At 39.8% G+C, this 27,426-nt stretch overlaps 1 protein-coding gene across 1 annotated transcript in view; it reads left to right on the forward strand.

Annotated features, from left to right (window-relative positions):
* Nucleotides 1-27,426, forward strand: part of cacna1bb (calcium channel, voltage-dependent, N type, alpha 1B subunit, b) — a gene marked incomplete at both ends in the record, with an annotated part of 175,415 nt that overhangs the window by 147,137 nt on the left and 852 nt on the right. The window contains 13 exons of the mRNA XM_083930413.1: nt 2,956-3,047; nt 3,144-3,294; nt 4,672-4,799; nt 7,925-8,021; nt 12,390-12,495; nt 12,623-12,730; nt 13,555-13,664; nt 14,586-14,752; nt 15,952-16,084; nt 16,209-16,319; nt 19,515-19,553; nt 22,159-22,402; nt 26,632-26,855. Coding sequence (XP_083786539.1) covers nt 2,956-3,047; nt 3,144-3,294; nt 4,672-4,799; nt 7,925-8,021; nt 12,390-12,495; nt 12,623-12,730; nt 13,555-13,664; nt 14,586-14,752; nt 15,952-16,084; nt 16,209-16,319; nt 19,515-19,553; nt 22,159-22,402; nt 26,632-26,855 — 1,710 coding nt within the window. The remainder of the gene's footprint in view (nt 1-2,955; nt 3,048-3,143; nt 3,295-4,671; nt 4,800-7,924; nt 8,022-12,389; nt 12,496-12,622; nt 12,731-13,554; nt 13,665-14,585; nt 14,753-15,951; nt 16,085-16,208; nt 16,320-19,514; nt 19,554-22,158; nt 22,403-26,631; nt 26,856-27,426) is intronic.

The raw sequence follows: 27,426 nt of genomic DNA on the forward strand, positions 1-27,426 counted from the left end.
AGTAAGGGCAGAAGTGTAATAAGAACATGTGTGTGTATGGATTTAAGAGGCTAACATATAGGGGACGGACTGGAAGTAGAGAGGTGAATGTGTTTCAACACACATAGTGACCCTGAACGTGACAAGATGGAGGCTCTGAAAGAACAGGCTCACATGCAGTTACAACTTACCGCCAAAGCGGCCGCTAGAGATAACGTATCTTAAATCCTACAGATTATGACTTTTGACCTATTCTCAGAACTATATACCTTTATTAGTATAGTATAACTTTATAAGTAGTCGTGCATAGAGTTTGGTGAAATGAGCAGAATTCAGTCAGCCAAAATAAGAACCAGAATGACTTTAATATGGGGGCAATAATGTGCAACAACATGTCCTGACACAGGAAAATAATAATGTAATAATGAATGCTCGGAAATAACTTGCCTAATGTGATTAAGCCCTGAAGTTAGTTTATCTGTTAATGAGTTTAATGTAGGCTTAGCACTTATTTTTAATAGGTGATTTCATTGTTGGTTGAAACAAACATACCTTATGACCATACTCATTAGCACATATTTGTCATATCAGCAGTCAAAAAATATTATCGATGTGACTTAGTCTTATGGATGCTCTTAACTACTTATAAACTAGAGACTGACTGATGGGGCTAATAATGCATTCGCCTATACACACCTCAACAATCAACTCTAGTATGGAATGTGAATAGTGTGCTTTAAGGCTATACTTGTGATTCTCTGCAGTTTGGCGTCTTACATAATAATCACTTATCATGCAGCAAAGATTCTTGAAAATGCATTACACTTTACTTCCGACCAACAATGAAGCGTTATGATAAAGCATGCATTGTCATGATGCCCCAAGTGGAATGGCCAGACTTCAGACTGCCATGTTTTCACTGTTCACAAAAATGACCCCACATGTTGCCAACTTTGGTTGATGCTGGACAATATTTACTGTGAGATTCTCAAGGTGCTGTAATAAAACACTGTTTTATTGATGATTAAATTGTGAAACTGTAAGAACAGTCAGGAATTAAACTAGAAGTTATCATTTAACCAATAACCACTTCAACCATACTACCAGTCCTTACTACAGATGATTTTTGAGGTGTGTACTGGTGAGTATAGGTAGTCATAATGTATTATAGGCCACATCAGCCAACCTCAAGTCGAGAGCATTCAAACAACATTTGCACTTAAAAATCATTATTTATAATGTTTTATGACTGTTGATGCATCAGGAAGCATTATGTGTAATTGAGTGTAGTTATGAAGCATTATAAATGCACTATAATTCACTACAAATGCCCTTATAATAAACTATAGATAATATTCAATATACTATATATTTTAGAGAAAAGTGTTACCTGAAGTACTTTTAATTACAAAACTGTTCTCTTCTTCTACCTGCATTACATATGTTATGATGTAATGGTTGGTGCACAAGGGCACTGTCACTGATCAGAGATTGGTGGCCATAAATCCTCAAAGATCTCAATCCAAACCTGTAATAAACATAACTGCATCGTTGTAAACCTCATCATGTCCTCCAGTATAACGGCAAACACTCACTGAAAAATTAAAATTATACATTTCACAAACTGTATGTATTGCAGGGTATTGCCTTAGATTGCATGGATCTTTTCCATTTTAGAGGTAGCTGATAAAGGATGACTTACTTTGTATTCCTCTGATTAAGATTCTTCTGACAAGATTGTCACAGTGGTTGTGATGTAAAAAAGTCAGTTACTGTTGGGTCCTGCTCGGGCGTTCAGGGTCCAGATGCTACATTCATATTTGTCTGCTGTCAGAGTGTTAAGAGGCCACCAGGATGGACATGCCGAGGGGCAAATAAATATTTAAAAGATCCTCTGGCTTGTTTTGTCAGTGGGGCATCACAAGCCATGGCAGTTATCCACCCGCAGTCTCTCCCCATTCAATTACAATTAGTGAAGATTTATTTTCTTTGGAATTTGAAATAAATCAAAGAAAGCATGAACATGAACTAAACATATTCCATTTATACACAAAACATAGAAATACACAATAAACAAACAGCTAATTACAGATAACAAATTTACAGATACACATGTTTACTGTACATACATAGAAGCGGCTGCTACAGCACAACCTACAGAATTGCCAAAATGGCACCTAATGTGCCATGGGCACTAAGACATCATTGCTTCACGTATACACCAAGTGTGGATGCAAAAGTGCACAGCTTTCAGAGATATAACATGTCATGCACTGTAATATAAGCATTTGAACAAACTTTGAGGGCCAACTATAGCAAAACTGTATGGAACATCAAAAATCTGAAAAAGTGACCACATCTATAAAGACACACATGGGCGTGGCTTATATGGATAGATTCATCTGGAGCCACAGAATCCATATCCATATTATCCATATTTTACAGAATCCATATTTTTGTTATATAGTTTGTTTATACTCTGTTCAAAGGTTACAGGCCAAAACATATAGTTTATGTAGTGTGAAGCAGATCGGATAGACATTTATGGAGATATGAGAATTACAGACACACTGACACACACTCTCATGCACTGACAGACTCCCGGAGTTTCCTTGTTTTATAGTTAGATTTGAGATAATTGGCTTCATCAGAGCTCTGTGGGTGAGCTTTGTCTGAGCTGACTGACAGTAATCAAACAACCCACCAGCTATCATCAGATTCTGATTCAAAAGTTGCTAAATCCTGAATGGTGCATGGAAGTACATGACGTCATCATCCCGACCACTTCAAACCAGTGAGATAAGCACAGAAAAAAAAAAAACAGGGATCTGTCCTGTGAGCTGTATGGTTTGGGTTTCAGTTTGCGGACTGGGCAGAGCTCTGTTGTGGATTCTGTGCTACAGCAGTTCCTTATAACAGTAGAGTAGGACTACATTTTGCATTCAATAACCTTCACCTGCTCTCCTGCTGCCTCAGGTGTTTGGAAACATTGAGCTGAATGAAGAGACCGCAATAAATCTCCACAACAACTTCCAGACTTTTTTCCAGGCCTTGACTCTTCTCTTCAGGTAATCCCTCTTTTCCTATTCTAAAAACTCTGGTACCATCAATGATACAGTACTTACTGATAACACTAACTGTTCCTGTCACTGTGTGTGTTTCAGGAGTGCGACGGGCGAGGCGTGGCACGATATCATGTTAGCGTGTCTCAGTAACCGACCATGTGATAAGCTCTCAGGAACCGCGGGGAAGGAGTGTGGAAGTGACTTTGCCTACTTCTACTTTGTCTCTTTCATCTTCCTCTGCTCCTTCCTGGTCAGTGTGATGGAAAACAGGAGGTCTGGTCTCATACTGTGTGTTCGAATTGACAGAAATGATACGGAAGTTTCATACCACAACTAGTTGGAACTTTGGTGAACTTTGTCAAACGTAGATTGTTGTTTTCTTTTAATCATCAAAAAATACCCTGATTTTTTTTAAAAGAGCGGATTGGTTTGAAGAAATGTTCACCGAGATTTTATGCCCCAATGAACCCAAAAGTTATCACGCTCCCTGCTGTGAGAAGAACCTGTTTGCAGTTTATGATTAAACACAGTCTTCTTGCACCCCCAATGCCAAGTTACTAAAGTAAAAAAAAAAAAGAATGGGAAGAAAATTCAAATGGGCTGCTTGAGATGTAATAAAATACCCTCTAGTAGCAATAAACGGTTAAAGGGATCGTTCAGATGTTGTGAGGTGGGGCTAAGGAACTTAACAACCCCACTTCCCCGCACATTTCTGTATAAATGATTGATTTAGACAATCAAAAGAAACAGGTAAAGTCATGGATCTGTAGAGTAATCCAAGAAAAATAAAGAACAACTGAGCTTGAACTGTTGCAAACACCAGCAAAGTGTTGTTGTCAGTGCAATTGCACATGTGGTCAATTCTAAAAAGATATATAAAGTTACATGTTGGAAATTTAATTAAAAATACAGGGTTTACAAAATGCTTAGCATGATTATAGCAAATATAGTTTTCCCTTTTTGGGAGAACAAAGAGGGACCCTTAAAGATATAATCCACAAGATTTCCATATAGTTAATTGTTTGTTAAGTAAACTATCCTTCAAAGAGTGAGTTAAAACAATGATGTTTGATTTTATGACCCACTAATGAAAGAAAAGACAGCGGTTTGTCTGCCAGTTTAGCTCGTCGGTTATGCTACGTTCACTTGTGATCAGAAATTGGGAACTTCCGGGCAGTAACAGTGTAACAGGAACGTGTGTGTGTGTGTGTGTGTGTGTGTGTGTGCGTGTGTGTGTGTGTGTGTGTGTGTGTGTGTGTGTGTGTGTGTGTGTGTGTGTGTGTGTGTGTGTGTGTGTGTGTGTGTGTGTGTGTGTGTGTGTGTGTGTGTGTGTGTGTGTGTGTGTGTGTGCATGTGTGTGTGTGTGTGCGTATGTGTGTGTGTGGTTGTGTGTGAAGAGAGATTAATGTGTTTTAATAAAGTTTACAATAGAGCAAAAAAAAGTCAACACACATAGCGACCATGAACGTAATGAGATGGAGGCTCTGAACAGGCTCACCTGCAGTTACATCTTACCGCCAAAGTGGCCGTATCTCATATCTTATGGATTATGACTTTAAGTAGGAATTTGGTTTTTTTTTGGCACGAAAAAGATATTGACATTCATTATTCATCATCACACTTCTAGATGTTGAACCTATTTGTGGCTGTCATCATGGACAACTTTGAGTATCTGACCAGGGACGCCTCCATCCTTGGGCCGCATCATCTTGACGAATTCATCCGTGTGTGGGCAGAGTATGACCCTGCTGCCTGGTGAGTGCTTCTGCTGATCTCTGACCTGTACAGCTACAGTATAGTCCCTAAAGTCCGCCAGCATCAGTGTTAGAGAGGAGGACGTTTGTTTTTGGAAGAAAGATGTACGCTAGGAAACAGGGAACTCTCAGCTCTCAGTTCCAGCAGGATGACTCTGTGACGTGAAACTGGAGAAATCCCATCTCAGAATGACACTAGGCCTGAGCTTGAGGCCAGTGACGAGCCCCCTGTCGTCCGGACTGATGCGTGTAAATCCAGCGTTTCAGTTGGCATCCGTTCAGCCTTCTCTACCACTAAGCCGGCAGGCTCCAAATCTCCACAGTCTGTCACTGTGGTGTGAAGAGAAAGTATTTCTATCTCTCCAATACAGGTTGACGTTAGCGCCCTCTCTGCCCTTACACCAACACTGTTTAACTTGACTGAAGCACAAAATGAGTTCTGCGAGAGACAGTGTGAGGCGTAATCTGCCTCAGATTATGTAAGGCTCATTAAATTTTAACGAAGGCTTCACAGAAGCCTCGTCAGTGAGTCCGGACTCCAGGAGAGGTGTTGAGATGTGAAATAGGAAACTGCCATCTCCTGATAGACGTTATGGGGGAGGATTTTTTATTTATTCCTTTGAATATAAATTAGCTGCTCTCAGGGATGCGCCTACTTTAACATTCAACTGCTTTAACGTCAGATTGAAGCAAGGAGTTTATCAGTTTTTACATATTCCTTTGAAAGTTGCAGATCGGTTAAAACTCAGTTCACAATTTCACTTCCATATCTAAAAGTTGTCGTGTTTTCAGCATGAAGAAAATGACTCTAGTTTACAGTAAACACAGGGCCGGAGCCATTTCATTGTTTCCTCTGGGACTTGGAGTCTCTGCTTTTCGAAACTCTCACATATGATCATTTAAAACTCTGTTTCCAGTATTTTAATCAATTTAATTTTGACTGCTTTATGGTAAACTAAGTTCATTTTTATCCATCAGAGTTCTATTCCTGTCAGTGGGGATTGGACTTCCTACAAAAATGACATTCCCAGACAAAGAAACTGCGCTCTCAATTAAGTTTCATGGGACACATATTTACAGCAACCGTTGCTCATCCCTGGTTTTAAACAGGAGGTTAACATTGTTAACTGAAACACAACTACTTGGTTACGTTTAAAAAAAGATGATAAGTTAAAATACGTTTGTTACATAATTTAAGTTACATACTGTATGTAAGTTAAATTGAGTACATTAAGAAAAAAGTCCCGGTAGTGTTATCCCTGACAATATCTTTCTTTCTTTCTTTCTTTTTTTCTGTAAGACTGTATATGAATTTTTGTCGACCTTCAGTTTCAAACAGAACTGGGTGAAAGTGTTTGTGTAACCCATCCATCCACCCCGACCTTCCTCCATATGCAAACTTTGATAAAAAATGTAATGTGTAAATTTGTAATTCAGAAAGCAATTTTGTTGTACGGGCACATCAAAGTTGGACAAAGTTGAATCAGTAAAAAAAGCTATTCAAATTTCATGTTTCACAATTCACACATTTAGTCATAAAACTATAAACTGTACAAATAGTCTACTGCAGGAGTCGGCAACCTTTTTGATATGAAATGCCATTTTTACAGTTTCTTATAAATCAGTGTGCCATATCAACGACAACCCACCCTGGGAACGTTCTTTCCCCCCGTGCCCAAGGTTGCTGACCCCTGGTCTATTTTATAATTTATACTGCTACTGAGTATTTACCCAAGTGTTAATGAAATAACCTGTGACCTAACTTCTTGAACATGTCTTATCTTTTACAGCGGGAGGATATGCTATCAGGATATGTACAAATTGTTGCGTTTTATCTCACCTCCCCTGGGCCTGGGGAAGAAGTGCCCTAACAGGGTGGCTTATAAGGTTTGCACTCCCACACAGTCCTTTTGTTTTCAAAGGGACTGTGATGGTTTTGGGCTGTGAGTAAATGTCTGTTCTCATTCCCTGCGATGCCAGAGAATGACCCGACCACACATGCATAAAAACACGCATCGATCCTCCACTAACCAGCTGGCAGGTAACCATGGCGAGTGCAGGAAACAATGCCACAAGTCAGGCTCAAACAAAAGGCATCATATGTGATGTCGGAGATATTTTGCTCTTTCTAAACACAGGAGGGAAAGAAGAGTGGGTAGTGAAGAGAGAGCATTGTGTGCTTTGTTTCCATTTTGGTTACCGCCAATGTCTCTTAGCATGTCAAAACAGAAGGCATCTTAAAGGAATACTCCACAAAAAATCTATCTTTGAAATAATAACCACCTTGAAAGCGGCGCTCTGGGAAGTTTGTAGCTTCTCCTTGGGGAAGGACAATCACTCTAGGCAGTTAGGATTCCAATGGATTCCAATGACTCAGAGTCCTAACGATGACTTGGACAAATGAGAATATTAACAGGCCTATATTAATGTGTTTTTCTTTAAAATTTACCTTGTTGATTGAGAGAAATAGTAATTTTTTCTAACAAAGTTTATTCAAAGTTCAAAAAAACTCCTCTAAATACACTGCTTCTGTGTCATGGCTTGGATTTGAATTAGCTCTGCATCTCTGCTGTGGTGTGTATAACTCTTGGAAAAGTTTCTGGAACATAACAAACAAAAAAAGGTCAGAGGGGGATTATTTGTCAGGAGTGGTTTGAGAAATGTAGGTTAGTTTGCCATTGGAATCCACTGTAAGCACTGTGAGTCCAAGCAACACACTTTTCAGAGCCCTTTTCAAGGTGTGATACTCAAAAGACAGATTTTCGTTGGAGTAAACCCTTATTATAAAATGCACTCTTGTTCCCTAATCTTCCACCATGATCCCCTCATCCAGCATCTCTGTGCAGGGAATCCTCCAGAACATACTCCAGAGCATCCTCCCTCCTCCTCTGGGATCCATTCCTGGATCCTTAAATCCAGCCACGATGGCATTCCAGATCATGATATCCTGGAAATCTTATTAACAAGGATTTCTGTCTTTTCCTCCTTCTTCCCCCTCCCATTCTCTCTTTTGGATTTGCCATTTTCTCTTATTATGTGACTTCCCCTACCCCTTTTAATCCCATCACATCTCGGGAAATCTTCATTTCTCCTTCCATGGCCTCCTACCATCCTTCCCCTGGGAAGCGGCCGCATGACTTACCGTGATATGTACGAGATGCTCCGCGACATGTCCCCTCCGCTAGGTTTGGGAAAGAAATGCCCTCCCCGAGTCGCCTATAAGGTAGAATTACTCCTTCCTCCTCCATTCTCCTCCCTCTTGCAGTCACTACTGGTTCCCCTGCTTCCACATGTCAAACATCTTCAGGCTTCTGTCAGTGTGCCGCAGTCAGTATCTTCTGGCCTGCTGTTGTGTTGTTGTTTCTGTTCATGTGTGAAGCTCTGAGGCCTTGTCCTGCTCTGCGAGGGTTTGTTGTACATTTTATCTGCCAGAGGGCCACGTCACACTGATAGATACAAATAGATCAGAGAGCAAAGCCATAACATTTCCACATCTCAAAAAAGTCTTCTTAGTGAGCCTCTTTTGGCTCAAAGGTTTGATTTTACAGCTGTCTCAGCGCTCTCATCATCCCTATTTCCAGCAAACAAGCTCTAATAAAGCCACTGTACACTACATGCCCAGCACCAAGCAGCAGACAGACAAAGTGACTATCTTGAGTCTGGAGTCAGATATTTTTCCTGGGAGTTGGTAGAGACTTCAGGGGTGTACATTACATGTGTTTGTATGTAAATATTAAGGGTAAAAATCTTCATATTTGTACCTGTTATCAATCACCAGGTTGCATCTTCAAATGTTTTTTGAGATCTCACAGATGTCCACAGTCCGCCTGAAATTATTTCATATTTGCCTGGGGACAAAACAATGTTTCCACAGACTGTGCCAGGCACTTCTCTGGACTCAATAATCATCCAGTAAAGAAGAAAAAGAGCAGAGTTTCAAAATGGATTACTATTTTATTTTTCTGGCCAGACTGCAGATATCTGTGAGATAAAGAAAGTACTGTACATTTGAGGATGCAACATGCTGGCTTACATTTTTAAAAAATGCTTTCTGCCATGCTGTGAGCAGAGCTTTAGGGATAACAGTGTCTGGATATATTTTGTGCAGACATTTGTGGACCCTAGAGGATGAATGCTACTGACTCTGGTGAACCCCTGGTTTTTTATCTATTATATACATCAGATTGACGTATCTGGTTCAGAGTGAGATGTCTCAATAACAGTTGGATGGATTGCTGTGAAATTTGGTACAGGACCTCATCTGGATTCAGTTGCTAATCAGTTATTATTGAGGGATTTCTCAGCACTGCAATATGGGTAATGTAAGAACACTTTCACCATATTGCACTGATTCATCCAATAATTATATGTAAGACCTGGATACTAATGAAGTCAACAATCCTCAGGTAGTCCCTGTGCCAGCTGCTTACCTCTTAACATGAAGACTTAATGTGGATGGATTCAGTGCACTTACAGCACAGCTGTCCACATGAATCACATTTAGAGCAGCCCTGCCCTTTCCTCAGTTAAAATCGTCTGGGTGTGACGTGGTCAAGTATCCAAATATAACTCCTGTGTCTGTGAATCGGCAGAGAAAGACATGAACAAAGACACACAGAGAGCAGCAATGCACCGGAGAGCAAGGCTAGCGTTTTTTCCCCCTGCATCTATATTTTTCTATTTTTCCCCTTCCACTTCTTCATTGATGCCGATCCTTGTTAACCTCCCTTCATAATGAACACATCTTCCCCTGATATCCACATTTGTCCCTGTCACTCTCTCGTTTCCAGTTTTATGTTCTGTCTTCAGGCTAAGCTTCACTCTCTCTTTTGGATGATCTTTCTTTTACCTTCTCCTGGGATTTGTTTCCTCTCTTCTCCTTCCTCTAGCTGCACCGTATGTGCAGGTGTGCGCATGTTAAGTCTAAGCATGTGTCCTTTGTGCATCAGTGTTTTTTGATTGTGATTCTTTATTTGTCCACTCCTCGTGGTCAGCAGATGCCATTTTTTCGCTCTGTTTTAGGGGAAAAGATGCAAGACTTTACATGTGTAGATGCTTTCCAGTGAAGGGATGTCCTCCTCCTTCTCCTCCTGTCATCTCCCATCCCTCCACCCCTTCATCCGTATTGTTATGCTCCCTGATTGAATATACTTTCTCTTTTTCTTTATCTCGGCTACACCTTCCATAAATGTTTTTTTTTGCTTTTTGCCTTTCAGTTCTTATTTTTTTTCTTTAATTGGAAGTTCTATATCCAGCACATGTCTCTACCACCCCTCTAGCCTCACTATTAATGTGCTCTACTAACTCAAACATGCACGTGTATGAACCATTTCATTGCAGCATTGATCCGGAAGCCCTGCATGGCGTGGATTTATGCTGATCAGTTACTAGATTTTAGTAAAAATGTAGGAGTATTAGTTACTTTTTTTTTTTTAACTAATTCCTCATTTAGTCTGTACAATCTTAGAAAATAATCCAAACCCCAGAAATATTCAATTTGTAATGATATATAACAGAAACAATGCAGCAAACTCTCACCCTGGAGGAGTGAGAACCTGCTAATGTGTGGTATTTTTGCTTGATAGATGATTTAAACTACTCAGTTATTTATTATGTTATTATGTCAATCAATCAGTTTACAGTTTCAGCAAGTATTCTAAAAACAAATCAGGTTTCATTTTTCAAGACACTTATAACCAGAAAACTACTAAAGCAAGGTTGACTGGAAATAGGTGATTGAAAGAATTTAAATATCTCAACGGCACCTGCAGATGTTTCTATTTTTTTAAGGAGATAGGGTTGTTAGAAATGATTAAACAGACATTATATTATATTACATGCTAATTAATAAATAATTCTGTACTCTTATGCCCATCTGTACAGAATTATCGGTCGCTGTAAATTTTCCTTCTCTCCAAACAGGCTGACTTTGAAAAATAGGCCACATTCCTCATTCTCCGCAAAACATGAATGTAGTCTCTGTGACGTCACCTGTAGGTTTCTGAAGAGCCAAAATGAAGCTTGGTGTGGGCGGCTCTGGCCGTCTTGGCAGTGCCTGACGCTGCCTAATCCCGGCTAATCCAAAAATGGGCAAAGAGGTGGATTGTGGGTGGAGCTGAAACCTGCAGTCTCCTGTGATGGCACATACCTGTCACTCAAAGCTGTAAACCATTAATTATGTAGAGCTTTAAGCTTTAATATAATTTAAATGGGCGAGTTATCAAAAAAAGTTCCCGCCGTCCCGATGTCATGAATAATTGACTTACCTATGGAGACCATAACTGTTTTGTACCAGACTGTAAACATGTTTAATTCTGGTGCATTTGAACATGGGGCCCTATGGGGATTGACTCATTTTTGGAGTCAGCCTCAAGTGGCCATTGGGGGAACTGCAATTTTTGGCACAACTCTGTTGGCATCATTTTTTAGCCCTGGAAGTTGCCCCTTGACAAACTGAATTCTGAATATGGGGCTTCAGCATTTAGCAAAATTAAGTAGGATTCTTTTCTCACAGTGTTGCCTAAACCTGCACCTGACTGCCATGTCACAGATCCCCACTTTATTATAATTCCTCCAGCTGAACTTTGGAATGCATTTTTCATTATACATTGTCCATCATCTTTTACAGTGTAAAGATATCCCACTCTAGTGCGACATCCCTACGGCCAGTATGGAGAGGAGGAATGATAACAGCAACCAGTAACTCTTTCAATATATATATGGCATGGGAGAAAAGTGAGCCTTGGAAGATGAGAACCTATCTTGTCAGTGACAGTTACAGTAACAATTTGATGGATAGTTTTCTGTCACACTCTCATTCCAGAGCTGTGTATCCACCAGCAACCTCTCTTTCCTCCCGAGGCCTCTCGGTCATTATTCTTAGAAGAAAGACGTGCTGCAGTGAGAGCTTAGCATGTTCTCTGAGCATCACAAGTTAATCATGTTTCAGCTTTTAGTAGAGGCGTGCTACGCTTGCGGTGGATTTGCAATAGTGTCATAGCAACAGCAGCAGCAGCCATAAACCGCACAAAGCTCCATGAATGTATCTGTTTCATTTAAAAGGTGTCTATGGTGAACACGCAGGCGGAGGTCTGTGCATGGACTCAAACGATTAATAGACTTATCAAGAAAGACAGAAATTAAACAACAATATTCCTAATTTATTAAGTCATTTAACAAGCAAACATGCTGGATTGTAAATAAAACAAGACAGATTGTACTCTGGGAAATTGTCATGGCAATCTTTCTGTACATTTGACAGGTTATATTATAAAGAGGCTCATGAGAAGAGATAAATGACGGAGTGGTTTTTAATTCAAATGATCACTAGTGGCAGTCCTAATATGTAATAGGTATATGTGTTTTCCACCATATGTTTTATATGCCTTCATATGCCGGACTGACACAACAACAAAAAATATTTATCATTATTTATTATTTGAAACTTTTGTTCACCTTACAGAGCTTAAGTTAGCAACAACTATCTTTTAATTTGACTTGTAGCTCTATCTTTAATCCAGGCCTCAGGTGTTTGTTGTTTGTTGTTTGTTCCTGGTTCATGGCCCCTCCTCTTTGCTTCCATTCCTCTCAGCGATTGGTGAGGATGAACATGCCCATTGCGGAGGACAAAACGGTGCATTTCACCTCCACGCTGATGGCCTTGATTCGCACAGCCCTGGAGATCAAACTGGCATCTGGTGAGCGACTTAAACTACAAAATTCCAGAATCCCTCGCAGCCAGACGCACGGCTCTGATCTTAGTGCAAATGGCTGTGATGGCTGTGGTGCATATTTGATGTGACATGTTTGTGGGCCCATCCTCAGGGGTCCTAGCGCAGCATTTATGTGACGCCGACCTGAAGAGGGAGATAAACCGAGTCTGGCCCAGCCTGTCACAGAAGACCGTCGACCTGCTGGTGACGCCACCTAAATGTGAGTCACAGTTCTGTTTGAGTTCTACCAGTGTGAGTTCTACTGAAACCCAGATGTTTGCTTGTCACTTGACCTCTTCCTGTCTGTTTTTCTCTGTCTTGAAAAAATCTACCACCTATAAGTGATGGGAGACTGATTCGGAATGGGTTCTTTCAAATTTGATAGATGTTACTGTATCAAACCTTTCAGGTTTTAATGCTTTTTGTAAAATATGCATTTGACAGCCAGTGCTTAGATTAATCAAGATAAAATACAAATTTTAATGCAGTGCTTCAGCATTCCACTTATATATGGGTAGGCTATTTTTTTGAGGGGCAAGTAGTAGACGTCCCAGTTGGAAAAGCAGTTCATCACTCCCAGGCTGTCTGGATTAGAGTCTGATTCGCTCAATTTTCGCCCATTACTACCTCCTATCTCGTCCGACACCCACCCCCCACCCCACCCCCCCTTTCTCTTGAACCTTGACCAGAACAATCTGCCTGAGGTGTAACATTGAGTGTGATTTCTGTGAATATCTCACTCTCTATGATATATTTTTGTACGTTTGGGTGTTGGGGTGACACCAAATTTCTCTTTTGGATCCCAAGCTGAAAAAGTGTAGAAAACCCTGCTCTAGAGGAGGGTCATTTTTTTATGTTGCATTAATGCATTGTTCTGTTTCTAGTAAACATGTAGTAAGCAGGATAGCACTCAGTTCACACCCACTCTGACAAGGCGTACATACTGTACACGGCCGCCTTTTTCAGTTGTATTTTGTTGCTCATTTGGTGCCATCTAGTGGCCACATGGAAGAACCGTCTCTCACTCAGCTCTCTCTCCCCTAGACAATGAGCTGACTGTGGGAAAAGTCTATGCAGCTCTAATGATCTTTGACTACTATAAGCAGACTTGTGCCAAGAGACTCCAGCAGCAGAATTCTACAGGAGGACCTCAGGTACAGCGTGTAAAGCATGTTTGTGTAAAGAGTTGAAAGGTGGTTAAGGCAGGAAAACACCCATGCCCTAGTGAGTTGGTTAAATATAATATAGTTCATTTTGTGTACAAAATTATAGTCTATCAAATTTTTTTACTATGATATTTAAGAGGCACATGCAGCAGGTTTAAACTCATTCTCTTTAGTCTTGTCCTAAGACATTAAAAAGGCAAATATTACATCATTAAGGTATACGAAGCGATGCAATTAGATACAATAGTACTGTACAGTACTGTATGGTGCACTATGGTACAGTACTGTACACTGCACTATGGTACTGTACAGTACTGTATCATACCAACTGTACCGTAAAGTACCGTACTGTACTGCACCGTACAGACTGTACAATAGTGTACCGTACGGTTGGTATGATACGGCACGTTACGGTGCTTTGTAGTGGCCAGGTTTTCTACTCTACATTCATGAAATCCTGAAATGAGTTAACCATTTTTATCAGAATTTTCTTGACACCAGCTAATTGTAATAAATGAGAGAATATTGGTATAGCTTTTAGTATGCTATGTTTTTACTATGTATCTCACAGTCAAAGGTGGGTATTAATAAGTTACATTTACTCTGTTACATTTACTCAAGTAAGTTTTTTGGAGTAAATTGCACCATTATTATCTGTTATTACTATTCTGGTTATTATATTTAACACAAAGGAGTTATGAAGGCTGAATACGAGACAAAATAAAAATACTAAGATGATGCTAAGATCAGCTGCAATCATGTTTGATTTTCTATTCTCTCAAATAAACCGATCTGTTGCTTTTTTAGTGTGTGTATACACTTCTTTATTCAACTACCTCAATCAGATTGTTTTAACAATGTCAATCTTATGGCTCAAGTTATGAAATTTGCTGTCGATCTGCCCTGCAGAGCAAAATTGGGGCGTTGTTCCGTCCTATGCTGCCCCTTACTCACATAAAGGAAGTAGAACCACCGTTCTGCAGCCCCAAACAGCCCCTCCCACCCCAGCCTGAACCAGAAGCCAAGCCAGAGCCCCTGCCCACGACATCACTCACCTCAGTCTACAGGGACACAATGTAAGTGTCTTCTTTGTCAACATAGGTGGAGCTGTTGTTTAATTGATATTGTGAGATTAGCTTCAAGTACAAAATATTCTTGTCTAATATTTTTTATTCCTAAAATCAGATCAGTTTTTTACAGAAGCCCTGTTTTTCTCTGTTGATTCATCTTCTAAGTTTGACCTAAATTGTTTGCTCTCCTGTGTTTATGTAATCCATAAGACTTCATCTAGTTAATTGCTGTTAAGTTACTTTCTTTCACAGAATAAGCTAAAGCAACTGTGATTGATCATGTGACCCACTAACGAAAGCACTTGTTGCCTTTTTGCTGAGTATTTCAATATGTGTGTCTGTGGCGACATTCCCTCTCTAAATGAAAATGTGCCACCATGTTAGTGACGCTGCTGACAGCCGTTGCTCTGCCAGTCGAGCTCGTTATTGCCGGTTATGCTGTGTTCACTTGTAATAGGCTTGTAACACTTGTAATCTGGAACTTCCAACCTCTGAGTCAGGCTTGTAGTAAGGGCAGAAGTGTAATAGGAACTGGTGTGTGTGTGTGTGTGTGTGTGTGTGTGTGTGTGTGTGTGTGCGTGCGTGCGTGCGTGCATGCGTGCGTGTGTTTGTGTGTGTGTATTTAAGAGGGTAACATGTAGGGGATGGACTGGAAGTAGAGAGGTAAATGTGTATCAATAGAGTTTACATTAGAGCAAAAAAGACATCAACAGGGACCATAAGTGTGACAAGATGGAGGGCTCTGAAGGAACAGACCTGCTGTTACACCTTACCACCAAAGAGGCCACGAGAAACAACATAGCTCAAGTGTTACGGATAATGACTTTAAGAACAGGTCCATGTTTGTTTTTGATCTGTGGAAATAGGTGGGGAAAAGTTATGGCAGGTACATTCCATTTTTCTAAGTTAGTTTTTACAGCTATGAAAACAGGTGAAAAGACCCTCATCACCATCTGTTTTCCCAGAAGAAGAAAAAAACGTAATGGTCCTGACAAATCTTGCAAAATGCTAATCCATCTTTCATCACACAAATTACCTTAGGAATGAAAATAAGGGAAACTATCTTCACTGAAAAAATAGTTGACGCTAAAACATGATTATCAAAGGGAAAACACTAAAATAGTGTTTCCTCTGTTTATATATTATGCTGAGGCATTGATTAGCTTCATGTATTACAGTCACAGCTCTTGTGTGTTCATATATAGGCTTAACCAGAGGAGTGCCATAAAACATTCCCAGTCCGGAGATGTTTCTCAGGCAGCACAACAGAGGCCCAAAGGCCGAAGGAAACTACAGAGAGGCCAGTCAGAGGATGTGCCATATACCACCAGACCTCAGGTACACCGACACCAAGAAGACGCCATCGTCTAAATGTCTAAATTTTTTACATCCTAACTTTCTGTGTCATCTGTGCTGCCTCCAAACATTCTAGTACTACTACCACTTCTTCATTTTCATTCAGGAATCTGTTGAACTGAAGCAAGTGGAAAACAATTCAGACTCAGAGGGATATCCAAGTCTGGAGGACCACTGTAGAGCGGCTTCTCTGCCCCGACTTAATGCTGAGTACTACGTAAGCTCCTCAGTGCTCATGATGCTCTGTCTCGTTTTGATACAATAGATGTGTCTCGCTCATTCATGCTTGGTTTGTTTAACCTGCATTCTATTGATTCTATTGTATTCTCAGACACTGTGGATACCTTTTCTAGATGTCTTATGTGAGAAGGAAATACAAAATGCAAAAAAAAAAAAAAATAGTCTGTTTCGCAGTGAGGTGGCTGAAAGCAGCCTTGAGCCAACAGAGCCGCTCTCTGTCAGTCCACATCAGTTCATCCCACAAACCCTGACCTCTCAGTCTGACAATTTCTGATTTATTTCAGAGGGGGAAATGGACTCATCAAAGTGTACAACATTAATCTCGTCTTAATGATAGAATAAAAAAGTAAAGAGTTAAATTACTGCTGAATACAAACAGAGCACCGTTAGCCAGGGACATAATTATCTGTGACACCTGTGAAAACCTCCGTACTACTTTGTGTTTTCTGTATAAAACCACACTTTGAAACCCACCCAGTACAAAACCTAAAATCTCTGGCGCAACCCAGGTGGTGCTACACCACTTATGTCATCGGCTAATTCAATTTTCATTTAAACATTTTGTAAAATATGCTTATATGAGTTACATTAAAAAAGGTTGATACCACACTTGCGTCTCTGCGACTGCATTAAGTAGCTTTTGTCGGGAAGCAATTAGCTTACGATATGAAGTGGTCAAAAAAAACAACCTTTTTGTTTGTGTATGAATTAAAGAAATTACATATAATATCTTAATTAGGTGGAGCCATGACAGCTGTTTCCTGGTCGTGTCTAGATGGTTAGCAAAGATATGTGAAACACCTGCAAGATTTAAGGTTAGATGGTTGAGGTTAGGCATTGACCTTGAATGGTTAAGTCCAGTATAACAACAAAGAAAATTTTCCAAAACGTTGAACTATTCCTTAAAGTGTCCAAATATTAGGATCTTAAAAAGCACAGAAAGGAAATCTGTGTTTATAATAATAGTTGCTACTAAAATACAGTGTGAAACTAGAGATCCACAGTGTTTGCAATGTTGTCATTTTCAACTTCTGATATTTAATAAAAACTAGTGTCACAGTAAATATTGACCTTGATCAGACTAACCTCTATGTAAATGCACGTAAGATAAATTGCCGTGAATTGTAGTGTAAGTTGAATTTCTTGGGAATCATAAGGATGCTACTTTTGAAAATGTTTTGCATTTATTTACTTTACTCACTAATACAGATAATGATTCCTCATCTTTCTATATTTAATACAATATTCAACACTCACCTGCAGAAGGATCTAATCTAACATCCGAGTTTTGCGTAACTGCTGTAATCCATTTATTCTAATGAATTTCATTTATTGTCATCTTCTTTTTTTTTTTTACTTTTTTACTGTCATTCTGTGAGTAACAGCAGCTGCTCTTGTCTGCTGTATAGTTGTCATGTCTGGCAGGTATTTCTGTCCATCAATTCTATGTTTCCTGGATTGTCTCACCTGTCTGATCTTGTCTGTTTAGCTTCGCTGTTTGTCTGTCTCTGTGTTTTGTCTGTCTGTCGTCTGTCTCTCCCTCTCTCTGTCAACCTGCTCTCTCTACAACACTTAACATGTGCTTTCCTTATGTTTATGTTGCATTTTGACCTCCCTCTCTCTCTCTCTCTCTCTCTCTCTCTCTCTCTCTCTCTCTCTCTCTCTCTCTCTCTCTCCTCTCTCTCTTTCAAAGAAAAGCTGGTGATATTCTTTATTTCCTTTATTGTCAACAATTCCCATGAAAAGACCAAAGCCAATAATGCATCAGTCGTCTCTCAACACTTTTCAGATATCTCTAGGTTTTCTGCCCTTTTGCTTTTCTGTAATGCTTTAAAAACAGCTCACAAATATTTTTATTTTATTTGTAATAAATGCTGAGAATTTCATAAAACAGCTGTAAAATACAAAGCGGTTCAAAAATATGGGGGAAAAAAAACAAAAAAAAACTGCACATTGGACATTGGAGGCACAGTATCGAAGTAACGCCCATACACCGACCCTATAGCAATCAATCAAAGCTGTCAATCATGACGTTTCACCTGTTTTTAGAGCATCAAGTATCTAATAACCCCCAACTTATCTGTAAAATGAACACTTGAACAAACATCAGTGTGATAAGAACTTCCTAAAATGACAGAAAACATTGATTTGACGTGTAGTTTGACTTTAGTTTTGACCCATGTCCTTTACACTTACCTGGAGGGGGCGGGACTCATGACCTACACTGCAGCTAGCCCCCAGGGGGCGATTGAGATGTTTTGGCTTCACTTTTTTTTTGCAGACAGGTACACAAGAACAAGTATAACAGTTGTACAGTGTGTCTGCTTTACTGGCTTCACTTTTGGGGAGCTGTCAAGCCCTCCATTTTTATAGAGTACTGCGCAGGGATGGCTTATTTTTGTGGGCCGACCCAGAAGTTACCGTCCACTGGGTTTCCCATGGATGTATCAAAAGGGTAATGCAGTAAATAAACTCTATGGTGAACCAAAGTTTTTGTTTCGTGCAAAAAGATAATCTGACATGATAAACAAATATACATCACTTTTATGATTTTTGCGCAATCCCCAGGAGTAAAAAGCTGAGCTAGTCTATAAACAAACTACACCACCCACTAGTTTCCAACTGATTTCCCTACGGCGTGATGACATTTGTAGTAAACCATTGCTGTAAAAACAATAATTATAAAGACATGTACAAGCTGCAAAATTGACAAATGACGCATTTACTGAAGTTTTTTATGTCGTAGAACAAGACGTAAGTAAGTCTGTGTGAATCACAGACCTTATTTAAGGTATCTCACCAAAAACCCATTCAAAAAAACCAGAGGGAAGCAGAAGTGTAAAAATTCTAACTTGTTCCTGGGTTTCAGAACTCATTCCTGCTGCACTATATACAGTGTATGGTTCATGGTAGTTCAGAAACATGTCACTCAGGTGCAACAGTGCCACTCACTGACATGTTCTTTATCATTTTTGGAAAACAATGGAGCTCTTTGGCACAACATACTGTATATCATGCTCATTGTTGTTTTTGACTTTTCATTCAGTTTATGGAAAAGAAAATACAGAATATCACCAGCCTTATCCTTCCTCTTCTGTCTTCCCTTTCTCCTAATTTCAATGCCCACTGCTAATGTTTTGACCACCTCCCTCTTGTGTGTGCTGTCTGATAGCGGAGCCACCCTCGCCACGCCCCTGGGACCCACCTGGCAGTATGTACCACCTGTTGTGCCACCTCTCTCTTTCTCTTCTTCTCTCCTCCTCTTGTCCTCTCCCTCTTTTTCTTCTTCTTCTCTCATGTCTGTGTTTGCCTCCATGTGTTCATCTCAGTGCAGAGTTCACACCCACCCACCATCCCGGACAAACTGAACCTCCTACATATACAATATACTCTGGTCATTCCATTAAATTGCTGATAGATTCATTACATGCAACACACAAAATGAACGTTGTCCACAGAACATAACCAGATCCCTGGAAAAGTATTTGTTAATGTATCCGGGATATGTCAAGCACTCTGTCCTGCTTTACAGCCATTAACTACAGCAGTACAGTACTACACTTTGGTAAAATGTGGTTGTGTACTGTATGTGACTCTCATTATGTAGTAGTGTAGTAGTGTGTGGTTTTCCTTTCTTTTTGTAAGTTGGTGTTTGATTGTGGAACAAGGCAGGGACAGAACTGCTGTTTTATTGCTTTGAAATAACTATTTTCTTTCAACAACACAAATACCCGTCCAACCTTATCTGTCATTTGATGTTTCTTTCAGTCTTAAAATCTTATTTTTCACACATGAAAATAAAAGTGCGTCCCCTGAATCTTTTACTGAACCCCATTTTCAGGCTCTTTTAGTAGTTTGAAAGGAACAGGGTTTTTTTCTTCTCTATTTTTAATGACATTTATCCAAAAAGTAAGATTTTAAGACTGCATATGAGATAAAATGACTCGGTAATGTGGATATTTTCCGCGGTGTTGTGATAGTGTGATCCCTGACTGAAGCTACAGGCTGGACTGTTGGGTAGGAACAAGAGGAACAGTACAACCACCCTATATCTGAAATTAAATTAAATGAAAATAAAAGTTTATGTAAAAGTTCCTTATAATATCATGACTGAATACATTTTAAGCACTAGATGCTAAAAAATGTAGATACTAAAATAATATATTTGGAAACTACAAACCTGAGAGACTATTACCTAAAATCATCAGACATGATCATCAGTAACCAGCAGGTGGGGTGGTAACTTAGCTGCTGTTTCAGTTCCCTACCACATCAGTGTGTTACCTGTTAGCTGAACCGGTCAGTCAGATAAGACTGAGGTGGGGTGATTGTCAATGTCCTCAAAGAGTTAGTGAAAGTATTAATCCATTTAGAGAAATTGGTGAATGTTAGACTTTAAAGGAACACACCACTGATTACTTAAAGCTGTTATAATCAATGTCATAAATGTATCGCATGACAATGTTAAAACAGCGTGACAGTGTGAAAGTGGGGTGGGGATATTTTTTATTTATGTAAAGAAAAACACAATTCAAAATATAATAAGACTCCAAACAACCTATTATGACTTTATTCTCCTTAAGTCTATTTTAAAACATTTTTAGACTTTTCGTTTTCTTGTACTTAATTCCTCTTGTGGTTGACGGATTTTAATTTGGCCTTTTAGTGTTTATTAAAGGTATCATCTTTTGAGGTTGCATACTGCAATGACAAGTGCACATGCTCTAAATGTTGAGGGGGACATGTCCCCTCCGTCCCTGCAGGATCTGCACCCTTGTTTGGTAAACTCTTACTGCTCTCATAGCTTTTTTCCCCCGGCTACAGTAGGCAGATGTTTTTAGCTAAAATCCCACTGTACACTCACTACCTGCTTAGCACCTCCAGTCACTCAAAGCAGCCATTCCCATGGAGCCCTAAAATAATTTAAGCAGGTGAGTTACATACAAATTCCACACCCCCATACAGTTGTTATGAATGGGGCAATTAGATATAGAGACCAAAATTGTTTGATGTCTATGTCTCTTGGGCATTTTAACATGGAGGTCTTTGGGATTTGTGGAGCCAGCCTCGACTGCAGTTTATTTTTCAGCCGCAGAGGTTGCTGCTCGGGTGGGAAACTGGCGTAAACAAGGCAGGCAAACAATGTCAGATGTATGTTTTTTTTTTTTAAAAACATGACTGACACCAACAGAAAAGACATTACTTCATTAGTCAATATAAAGCATTTAAAATCAAACATATCTCAGGATTTCTTCCTCCCTAACCAAATGCAATGATGCTCAGAAGCAGGCTCAGTGCTGCCACTGGTGGTCAGAAACTATATTGCGTCAATTACTCTGATGAAAACAGTGTTTCATGAGATGTCAGTACAGAACCTCCTTCTCTTTACTAAGTTTGTATTTTCAGCATTATCACTGGAGTTTTCCTTTATGTGAAGCATAATGCGTTGGTTAGCAAGTATTAGCTATTTACAGTAAGTCTGTCTGAGGTTAGAAGAACCAAAGAAATGCCCCAAAGGCCATTGTCAACACCCTACCTCTTCTTTGTTCACTAGCAGAGAATCCTGCTAGCTAACAAATTGTGTAAGTTCTGTAACAGATTTATGTTCATTCTTCTCACTTTTCTTACATCTGTGCCTGGAGAAGAACGAGTAGAACATCGGTCTTTAGACAAAAGATTGCTGTCCAGTGGTTGTATCATTTGTGCGTAGTAGATATTTTGGTGATCCAGTACAAGTGGTTTGGGTAAAACCACCACAGTCGCCCCTCTGCTCTACTTTCTCCTCACGCCTCTCCACATTTCTCTTACCCTCTCAGCCGATCGTTGACCTCAGTCCTATCAGGCGCTCAGCATCCTCGCTGACGCCGCAGCTGAGGGAGTATGACCTGGAACGGCCCAGCTTGGCCCAGTCCTCAACAGAGCAGGGGCAAGTCCAGGGCCAGGACAGAGCCCACCACCATCACCACCACCATCGCTGCCATAGACGCAGGGACAAGGACAAAGACAAGAAGCAGAAGTCCCTGGATAGAGCTGCGTCAGTGCAGCCGTCCAGTACTGTTGGTGAGACAAAAAAATCTATATATTTTGAAGAGTAAAGAGTTTGAGTTTATACAATGGATTTTAAAAGGATTTTAATGATCTTTCTCCAGGTAACTGAACATAACACAAAACATTAGAGGGTCATGTTCAGACTGACATTAGCCCTGCATAATTCAGCCCCCTCAATCATTTGAATCAACGAGAGATGGGTGCTGACACAGAGGAAGACAAAAAAATGCAAGGTCATCTAACCTTAAGAGTTTAATCTGGATCATAGCATTATTTACTTATTTCAATACACTGTGACATTTCAATTGTTAAATCACAAAAGTAAAACAAGAAATAAAGCCATAGTTTGAAGCCCAGACAATTTTTGACACCATCTCGAGACTTGGTATATCCAGTTCTTATAAAACATCCAAAAAATAGGTTTCCCTCGAAACGTGATTGAGAATGCAGTTTTGTTGGATGGGAAGATCATTTTTAGGAGACAGGGGCAGGCTGTCATCCATATCTTCACTAGTAAGTAGACCTTGCATTGGATTTGTTTGTTGTGTCCTGCTTGGGGTTTCATTCCATTAGCTCAGGTCACCTGACGATGATGTCTTTAAACTGACTCAAGACAGTCTAAGGAATTGAAGGGAATTCAGTCTGCCTCTCTCCTGTAATTACCAGTAGTGGCCACTCTTCAGCAAAGGTTACACAAACATTTTACATTTTACTATAAATGTGTCATCACTTAGAGCTCAATATCATGAAAAAAGCATTTTGAAAAGTCAATTAAGGGGCATATTTTTGGTCGTTGAGAGATTAATTCATTTAACACAGCAATATTAATGCATATTAAAACAGCAAGGAGAATCTCCACACAGAAACTTGGCATCATTTTCATGGAGAGAGCGATGGCAGGACAGGCTTTCCTAGATTACTTGGATGTTTCCACGTAGCTGCAGAAATTCTTTATAGGATTAAAGTTCAATGATCGGGTTATGTAGTTGAAGGGGTTTCTGCTGAGCTTCAACCAGAGACTTTACATGTCAGGCTTTCCATCTGATTAGAGGGAGCTGTGAGCTCTCAGAGGAAAATCTGCTTTGCTGGGGATTTTTTTTTCACTTTCTATCAGTTGATCTCTTTGTTCCTTCTGACCTTAACAGTTACATTTATCAAATGTAGACTGAGCTGCACAGCCTTCACACTTAGAGCAGCAAAATCCAACTTAAAAATGGTTGAATTTCCATTTTCCAAGAAAAACTAAAAAGAAGCTGTGCCACACTCAGAAAAAGGTTTATATTTTTTCACATATACACACACACTTTTCATTCTGTCGTCTCACATACAGTAGGTAGACAGATATACATTGTACATCCAAAGTACATTTTAAATACTTCAGATACATGAACAGGATGCAGCAGCAGTCATTGGCTGTTCGCCATGAATGGGGTAAAGTCTCTCACTCAAGCTGAACTTTGGGGTCATCTGTAAAATTCATAGAAATAAAACTATTTCGTACTGATGTTAGATTGTTTGCTGTGGAGACACATTAAAATGTAGTTAATAGGAAATATTGCATCACTTGCTTTAAAGGACTGCACTAGTACATTTTAATATTGAAGTATTATGCTAAGGTAGCATTTGCAGGAAACCTCTTTAAATGAAAAAAATGATAGAATATAGTTGTCGTTGCAAGTAGGGCCAGTTCACTTTCATATAGTACACAGTGATGAGTACGATACATTTTCCCCTGTAGTGAAACTGAAAGCACAACGATAAGTTGTAGTAACATGGTGATTGACTGTAAAATCATTAACCTGTCCTCAAGGGAGAAACATGCTTTATTCTGATATAAGGAACTAATTTTCATCTTTAGTTTCTGTACCACCTGATCCAAATTTCCAGCAGGTACTTATAAGATTCAACTATTTAAATTTCAGTACTACTATGTGAGATGGCAAGGATGCAAACAGGAAATATGGGTTTTTGTAAGCATTAAGTACAAGGTTGAGATCATGCAGAGATGTCTGAAGAATGTTTAAAGTAGATTGTAATCTTCATATATTTTAAGTTGAAGAGCCAGAAGCATATAAGATGCTGTCATCTGCATAGAAATGTATGTTGTGCCTCTAAGTTGGAGTTATACTGTATATTGTTTATGTAGAGTGTTAATTGTAAGACATATCAAAGAACCTCGAGGTACCCCCTTTTTTATCCCAAACGAGGTTGTTTCGAGACCATCAGTGCAGATCACCTAATTTCTGTCAGAGAAATATGCATGAAATCAGCAAATACATCTGAAGCAAGCCATTGCAATCCTTTTTCACACTATCATTTTTGGTTTATTGTTTTTCCTCTGAGTGAAGTTTTCTTGATCCATGCAGCTCTTAAATCGTAGGTGCCACGTTGTCAAAGTGTCGATAAATGCACCATAAAAATAATTATTACATAATAATATTCTGAAACAATAACATAAGTTTTAAAAAAACAAAGGCAGAAATGTGTATGGAAATTTAGTATTGTTTTAAGGCTAATTAAGGCAGCTTAATACTTGTTCAGGTTATTTTTGCAGTATAGAGAGTCAAGGTCACGCTCTTTGTTTGCCATCAGGGATCGTCTGCTAGAATGATTTAAGCCTGAGAGCTGGACTGGGTGTTTTTTGTGTTAACACTGGAGGGCAGCAGCTGGGCTTTATTGCTGAGATAAAAGGCCACTGTGGACAGGTCCAGCACAGGGATTTATGGGTACTTCTTGGTGAGATAGCAGAACATCCAGCAGCCCCCTCTACATCTATTAAAATGAGAGAAACAGCAAGACAGTGTTTCACTCCTCAAAGCTTGTCATTCTTGAGGCTGATATGACACATCGGAATGATGAATAGGCTTCTGTCTTTTTGTCTTTTTTGCCTTTTTGTCTTTCTGTCATCACAAATTTAATCTGAAAACTGGAGTTGTTCCAGCGCTGAAGAGAGTAATTTCACCACAGTGCTTTGCTTTATCCCGCGCGCGCGCACACACACACACACACACACACACACAAATCGGATTCTCCACAGAGATCTAGCACCCTTGTAAGATTTTACAGTCTTACAGATGTAATGAAACGTGGGTCCTTTCCTACGACCAATTCTGAGCTCAGATCTGCGTCCGTTTTCATGCAAGATTGATAAATGAGGGCCATTAAGAAGTGCATTTCTGCCTTTGACCTCAGCAGTGGATTGGACTTGCACTTGCACTTGCAGCCGGGGGGGGGGGGGGGGGGGGCGCACAATTAAACACAATGTAAAATCAATTAAAAGAAACTCCAGGCAAAATCTGTATGTGGAACACAGTCAATGAACCCCACATTTTCACTGAAGTTGGGACTTTGTATTTCTACTGCAGGTAAATATTGCTTTGCATTGTAAATGCAACTGCACTCAGGCATTCAACACAGTGACTTAGAGTTTGGAGCCATCTAACATGTTTGGAGAATGTTAGTCCAAACTAGTTCAGTAGCTCAGCCTGTGGGGACATGGCTTGGGAAATGGACCTAGTATGGAGTTTGGACTGGTAGATGGAGAGGTTCCAGTTCTCCTGGGGTAATGCAGAGGTGAGAATTACCCCAAGGCACACAGAACCCCCTAGTGATTGAGGGCCCCTATCCATGGGCAGCCCCCTTGCTCTTACATCTCTCCCTACATAATCCATGTTTATAGGTCCTGTTTGTGCATGTGTGTATTTGATGACCGTTATCTAAGTGAAGACACTCTATAGGCAATTGATTAATTGATGCAAGCCAAATCTATATCACAAACCAAACGTTGAACAGATTTTGCTGAAGGAATCATGAAGGATGTTTTTCTACAGCCAGTTGATTTTCATTTAAAATCCATTTATGTATACTGCAGTGGTAGGACATTCAGATGAATAGCTGAAAGAAACTTAAAAAAATGTCCAACTATCTTTCATAGTCCTACTGTCTTCTTCTTCACTGATTTTGATTGAATTGCTCCAGTTCTTTTTTACTTTGTTTGTTACAGCCACTAACTGTGAATCAACCCAAACCTGTGTCCTCGTGATACAACCAAAACAGGGACCCACTTGTAAAAACATTGCTCTATATTGCTACTAATGTAGCTTAAATTTTAAACTATGCTGATTGTTTAGTTTTTTTATTCTACATTCAAAATAGATGATGAGATGATGTAAGTGGGCTAAACCGTATACTGTATTTTCTCCCTGTCCCTTCTTATTTTATTTGATGGTGCCATCCGCCAGATTCGTTCACTGATCCTTCAGCTGAAGGTTTGTTCAGAGAGCGAGCGAGGGAGCGCGACCGCAGCCGGCCCCATGAGAGGAGGCACCACTCCTCAGCAGGAGAGAAGCAGCGCTACTACTCCTGTGAGCGCTACGGCAGCAGGGAGCAGTGTCACACTAAGTCAGCCGGTCCCAGTCGATCCACATCTCCCGGAGAGGGACAAGACGCTGGTTTTCTCAAACAGGTCAGTTACTGTACCTGCAATATGTGGCTTAGTGATAAACAGCTTGTCGTACACACCCTGCAGTGACATGTGTTTCACTCTTTTGACTCTTTTGAAATTTGTTGCTGTCCGCATCCATATTAATGAGATTTTATAGCCAAGGGTAAGTTATTGACTGGCCTAATCAGTCACATGATCTCATCATATCACAACAATTTGTTTATGTTTTATGTTACTGTATATATTTCTTTCTATATTTTGCATATACAATGCATATCCCATATTCATATTCCACTGATTCTGTGTCCTTTGCTTTGAATAGCACAATAACACACAGATATGACCCACAAATATTTGCTTTGCATCACTCAAGTTGAAAAATGATAAAGGCGCTGGGTCATTCGCAGCAAATTTGCATTTTTGCGTTGATTTTGTATGTAACAGCGCTGCTCAGTTCACATGAAAAGGGGCAGTATGAGCAAACCTTAAGCCTCTTTCAAATCGAAAACAGCAGTGATGATGAGCTCCGTTAATGTGGTCAGAAATTTGATCTGTTGCATCTGTAACCACACTCAGCAGGGATGTCACAGTG

This window comes from Echiichthys vipera, assembly GCF_963691815.1.
Source record: "Echiichthys vipera genome assembly, chromosome: 16".
Lineage (NCBI taxonomy): Eukaryota > Metazoa > Chordata > Actinopteri > Perciformes > Trachinidae > Echiichthys > Echiichthys vipera.